The sequence below is a fragment of the Erithacus rubecula genome (genome assembly GCF_903797595.1).
Source record: "Erithacus rubecula genome assembly, chromosome: 3".
Taxonomy (NCBI): domain Eukaryota; kingdom Metazoa; phylum Chordata; class Aves; order Passeriformes; family Muscicapidae; genus Erithacus; species Erithacus rubecula.
Genome location: NC_136689.1, coordinates 20317848 through 20323847, shown reverse-complemented (window position 1 = coordinate 20323847; position 6000 = coordinate 20317848). Strand labels below are relative to the sequence as shown.

The 6000-nt window shown below is 38.2% G+C and overlaps 1 protein-coding gene across 2 annotated transcripts in view; it reads right to left on the bottom strand.

The window, feature by feature from the left end:
• Positions 1–677: 677 nt before the first annotated feature.
• Positions 678–6000, bottom strand: part of ITGA8 (integrin subunit alpha 8) — a 111049-nt gene continuing 105726 nt past the window's right edge. For both annotated transcript variants that reach the window (XM_079301705.1, XM_079301706.1), the window contains 2 exons: positions 4777–4899; positions 678–3544 (listed from right to left, as the gene is read on the bottom strand). In XM_079301705.1, coding sequence (XP_079157831.1) covers positions 3458–3544; positions 4777–4899 — 210 coding nt within the window. In that variant the 3' untranslated portion in view covers positions 678–3457. The remainder of the gene's footprint in view (positions 3545–4776; positions 4900–6000) is intronic.

Here is a 6000-nt window from a genome sequence, read left to right as displayed (position 1 = left end):
AAAGTTCACTGTATTGTTTTCAAGAGCTGTCTAATGTGGGAAACCTGTAAAAGCTGTGAGAAACAGGAAAAACTCAAAAAGAGTTTCAGAATGGTGACAAGAAAAAATTAACCTGTGGAAAAATTAAAATTGCATTTGCTAAATATCTTAAAGATTTAGTCAGTAAGGGAAAATATATATTCAAATATGCTGATCCCTGTTATGCAAATTCTGAAATTTTCATGAAACAGAAAATATGATACAGTCTGCTGCATGAATAAAATAACTGGACAGCCTTTCTCAAATTCAGCAAGAAGCATGTGAAGTGGAAGATGAATGTCTCTCTATTTACCAGACTGCTGTGGTCATAGAAATAAAGAGTTTTAATAGACTAATTTTTAAAGTAATCTTCTGTTTTCCCTGTTCTCTGGACTCCTCCCATGTTCTCTGCAATTAGCAGTTCACTACATACATTGGGAAGCATAGGGCTGAATTACTTCTACAGAAAGCTGCATTTACTAAGTCATTAAAAGCTGACATCACTACAACAAAAGTTCAGTCGTGTAGGGATGTGGCAGAGGTTATCATGCAGCACAGTACTGGGGGGAAAGATTATGTCAACTGCCTGCTAGCGTCCACATCCAGGATGCAATCTCCCCAGGGAATAAACACTCTTGGCAAGCACTGAAACCCAGAAATCTTCACAAAGCTGTTTGCAATTTGCAGCCAAAACTATCCACAAATGCTGGGAATAGACCACAGTCCTTGACAACACACAACTCCAGACATTTCCATGGGGGAAGTTTAATCTACAAGGATGTAGAAATATAAAACAAAGTATTGCTCAAAGTAACTGTTTGTCAGATCATGTGCCTCTAATTTGGTTTCCAGTGACATTAAACAGCTGCAGCCAATGGATTCCAGCCAGGCCCAACAGTCACTGAAGTTCTTTTTTTGTTTAAATTTAGTATCCTAACATGTTTTGCCCATCATTAAAATGGAGAGTAATTGCTCAAAAGTGAACTGTAGAAGTTACAACTGCAAAGAACCTATTAGGTCACCTAGTCCCATCCTCAGAGCAATGTAGGATTGAAAACACATTGCAAGAAATACTGAACAGCACTGTGTTTGTTTTCTTTTTCCCCCCCATTCCTTTTTTTTTTTATTGTAATTGTTATCAGTATATTCAAAAAGTTTAAAAAACAACCACAAATGCCAGTGTAAACATGCTTCAGGTATATAAGTAATATAAAGTATTGCACATACAGAAGTCCTATGTTCAGTATCTCCTTATGGTGCTATTTCATCAGAGTTGTGCAGATGACATGATTACAATGAGCTGCTGATATTATTTCTGAAGCTGCTACACACAACAATTAAATATTTACAAAAGCTGGAAGCTCACTTTTTTTCTTCATGGAAGGATGATTTTGCCTGGAATGCATGGGATACAGAGGTGTGCAGATGTGGGACAGGCTTGCTTTGTGGTGATATTTATTAGCTGATGTCTCTAATCTACAAGGGATCAGCTCAAAACCATCTGGGGGAAGGAGACTGTTAATGGTTTTCTGGGATACTGGGAAGTTGTCAGGCATCCCCATCCCTAGGAAACAGAGGTGCTTGCTTGTGTGAAGCACACAGATGTTTCACCTCTGTGTTCAGAGGTACATATCTCCTTCTCTCTGTAAGCCCTATGGGCACACTGCATCTGATGAGCTAAAAACTCCACAAAGGTCTTGCAAATTTTAGATATGAAGACGTAACACAGCTCCTGCTTGGATTTCCCAGGTCAGTCTGCATACAAGAAATGATAAAACTGTAAAATCTTGTGTTAGACTGGCAGGACTGACAATGTCTCATGATTACTCATACGATGAAGTATTAGGAAGCAGAAGGGCAGTTGTTTAAAAGGAGCCAAAATGTGGCAGGATGGATGAGGCCATTTATCAGTTGAGAAGCTGAGATGGATTGGAAGGAAAAGGATGTCAGGAGAAGGCAAGTGTTGTGTATGTTTCATAAAATGAACAATCCCTCCTGAAGTTTACACAATATTGCTAATTTCACACTCATAGGCAGCACTGAAAGGCTCAAGCTCTCACATAAAAGTTTGCACAGATCAGGGCTTAGAGCCCCTGCTGAGACAAAGACCATTTGCAGATAGACGGGAAAGAATGAAACATCCCTTCTTTGGAATCCTAAACCCAGAAAAAAAACAACCCTAAGTATTTTTTTACTCTTTACCTCATAATCTCTTTCTTTTTGTTCATGCTTAGCTGGCTGGTATCCTATTTTTCTGCTCAAATACAAATCCTGTCACCCTTTCCTGCAAGACTTTACTTAAAAAATAATTTTATGAAGACCTAAACTTTGCCAAAAGCATTACTTTTAAGATGCTGCCAGCTTGTAGATTGAAAAATGAAAAAGGCAAAGATTTCTTTAGGTGAAAAATTAAGGCAGTAGCTGTTCCATTTTAAGAAGCAATTTCAACAAAGTAAGAGGGCAAAGGCTACGAAAATTTGCCCCAGCCCCAAACTCCCCAAGCCTTTTCAATATTACCAGTGTGGTTGTGATAATTTAAAACAGTGTTTTCAAAATTACTGTATCCTATGTCAGTGTACAGCTGCCAACCATCAGCAAAGCAAGGACAGGGCAACTCATCCCTGCTCTATACTGTACATGGATTTAGTTATCTGGGTGTGATACTGCCAACTCTGGGCTGAAAGAGATACAACATGTACTTGCTTCACATATGTCTCATCTTGTAAAGTGTTCCATAAATCTGCTTTGTAAAACACCTCATAGCCAAGGAAGTTGTGTTCTGGGTGTACAATACGCTTACTCTTCTATTTACATGCAAAATAAGTATGTGGTTTCTATTATTTTTTCCTTTCTTCTCTCAAAAACTATGATGATGATTATATCAGATACTTATTCCAAAAAGGTGGAAAAATAAATAATTGTGCCCCATCTATAAAGTTTTTATAGACTACCTTTGTGTTTCAGAAGTACTTTCACAGTACTGATATATTGCCTGTCTCCCTGAGCCATAATTTCATAGAAGTTCTTAGGGAGGTCTCAAAGGTACTCTGCATGATACAGTAGCATTCAGAAGGTTTGTCCTGCTTCATCTTCTAGACAATACAGCAATGAAGGCATTCTCTCCTTGAGAGATTTGGGCTTGTTCTGGAAGCATCTCAGTATACCACATGTGCTCAGAAGCATCTGCTGAAACGTAGACTGGAATATGGGATAAAATTTCTGTTCAGTGGTGAATATGTTTGTAAGGCAGTGGTAAGTTGCTTTCTTTGGCAAGGATGGCCATCACGTGGCATGTTCTCAGAACATTGCATAGATCAGATTGACACCATGTCACTTGCAGGCACAAAGGAAGACTGGTTAGAAGGAATCTTTCATTTAATCCTCCATGTGTTTCTAGTCTCTCAGGCAGGTTTCTGAGTTGAGCTGTCACTCTCTTCCTTTATGCATCAGTAGTCTTGTTATTTGTCAGCTGTTGCCTGTCAGCCATGTCATCTTGAGGAGGTCTAGCTCTGTCAAAGAATCCACACTGCACAAAACAATCAACAGAAACAAAGATGTCATGGTAAGACAACCACAGGAAGACTCAGCTGCAGTTTTATTCTTCACTCAGGCAATCCGAAATGTTTGGCACAATGGTTGAGAGACTGTGAAGACGTTTTATTTCTATCCAGATCATTCCCTATGAAAGTTTTAGATGCAAGGCATTGGGTTTCAAAGCACGGATTTAAAAATCCAAATTATATGAAAGATGTCTTTGCAGGAGATGTAAAGTTGACCTGAATGCTGGTATGGACCGATGCTAATGAGAAATCTGCTCCTTTCAGTTCAGCAATGCTCTCATTCAGAAAACAGGTTTGGACTGACAAGCAGTAACAATAAGAGCAGTGGAATAAGTGTTGGGAAATGCCCACAGGACAGTGCTGTGAACTAGTCTAAAGATCACTAAAGAGATTTCTCCCACCTTACTTAACTGCCTAAAAGTCTCTCTTTTAGTTGAAAAGCTGAAAGTACACAAGTGGTTCAGGTACCACCAAAAGATAATTTCTTTCCTCCTTGAATGTTTAGACATAACTTTTTGCTGCTGCTACCTATCCAGGTGATGTTGGGAAGTTAGCATAGGTTGTACACCTAACCACCACCTTAAGGCAGCTAAAGACAGATGAACCATATCCTAATGCAAGGAATTAGTTCGATCTTATTTTTAATGTAATTGAGAGAATGGATGGAAGCTACACTGGCTCCCTGTAATATAGCACTTTCCAGTAATTTGTCTTGAAACTTGTGAAGTGTAACAACCAACACATAAATAGAAAACTTTAAAAAACAAAATATATGATATATTAATATAAAATGAAATCTTCTAAAAATTAATTGTCAGAACTGGGAGTATTGTTCCTTGATGACAAAAACTGGAAATTCCTGAATTATTCAGAGAAAACAAAGTTGGAGTAACTTCTTTTTGAACCTAAACATCCTGAAATGGAGGATCATAGGTCTTGGGAAACAGAGCCAAACTCTGTATGCCCATTTGTAACCAGGCTTCAGTAATAAAGAAGGACTTTGAAAACAAGTTCCCTGCATAAAGGTCAATGACACTAGTATGTCAGAAATGCCAAAACAAAAAAGACACGTGTACTGTTGCTTTTTCTCCTAACTGTTAAGGATCACAAAATTCTAGCCTCTCTTTTTATCTGTTAGAATCTTTCAGTATTTTCAGGGATTTTTTAAGGCAACAGTAACAGAAATAATTGAACATACCTTCCATAAAGCTAGGGTCAGCAGAGCTAGTACTAGTAGTCCAAGAAGTATGGCTAGTATTATAACCCATAGAGGGATCTCAAAGGAGACATTTGGGGTGGACCAAATGACAGATGTTCTGATCTGCAATGAAAGGAACACATTTAATGAACAAAAAAGAAGCAAGTAAAGCAAGTCTGACAGTAGAATACAGAGGTTAGAAGCATTGACTTCAAGAGCATTTTGCAGATTACAAATATATATTAGCCGAAATTTTCTCATGTTGCCTTCATTTATTGTAATTTCCTTTCCACTTGTTATTTATAATTACTAGAAATACAATTTGCACATACAGAAAAGTCTTGTCACATCAGATGTACAAATAATTTTCCCATGATACAGAGTGGCAAAAAAAACGCCCTTTTGTGCAGATGCTTCACAAACATTCAAGGAGCAAAGTTCTGCTCTCATGCTGGTACAGCTTAGGCCAGTACACTGAAAAACTGCATTGAATTACTCCCAAACAATGGTTGACTTTGGCCCAAACTCTTAATTCAAACCACAGTAGATACCAGCTACATTTTTCTTATTTTAATTTCTGCTGACATACCAGTATACATTTTTCCCAATGATTTGCATTTCAGCTAAGCAGTCCAAAAATGAAACTCAAGCAGCACGTATTGTCCTTGTAATAAAGCCTAATGCACAGTATGATGTTATCTTCTTTTAAAGAAGCCAAGCATACAGACTGTTACCTAAACAGGAAACAAGCGTGAAACTCGCTCTCTCATTGTCTGAGGCTCTACAGAGCAGCACTTGTTAACGTCAAGTATCAAAGGTTTTAATTGACTTGGCAAACTTCTCTCTTCAGACCTTTGTTTGGAAAAAGTAGTAATAACACTTTTTTATTTCTCCTTTTGGGGGCATCCATACTCTCCTCCTTACTCTCGTTTCCATACCTTGTACAAAATTTATTATATGCTTTCAGGCTCTGCTTGGAAGGCTCCTCATCAGTCTCACTGAATATTTGTTCTGTCCCTGCTACTCCCAAGGGGGAAGCAATGAGTCTGGGGTTTCCTTAGCTCTTCCGACACAATTATATCCCCTCAGTCTCAGTTTATTTTCTCAAACTTTTCTCTTTGTTTTTAGCCTAGGACGTGATTTCACTCTAGGGTTTTCTCTTGGACATCTCTCATCTACTCCTAGTCTCCCTAAACAGGATAAGTATGTGGCAGATGGAAGTTA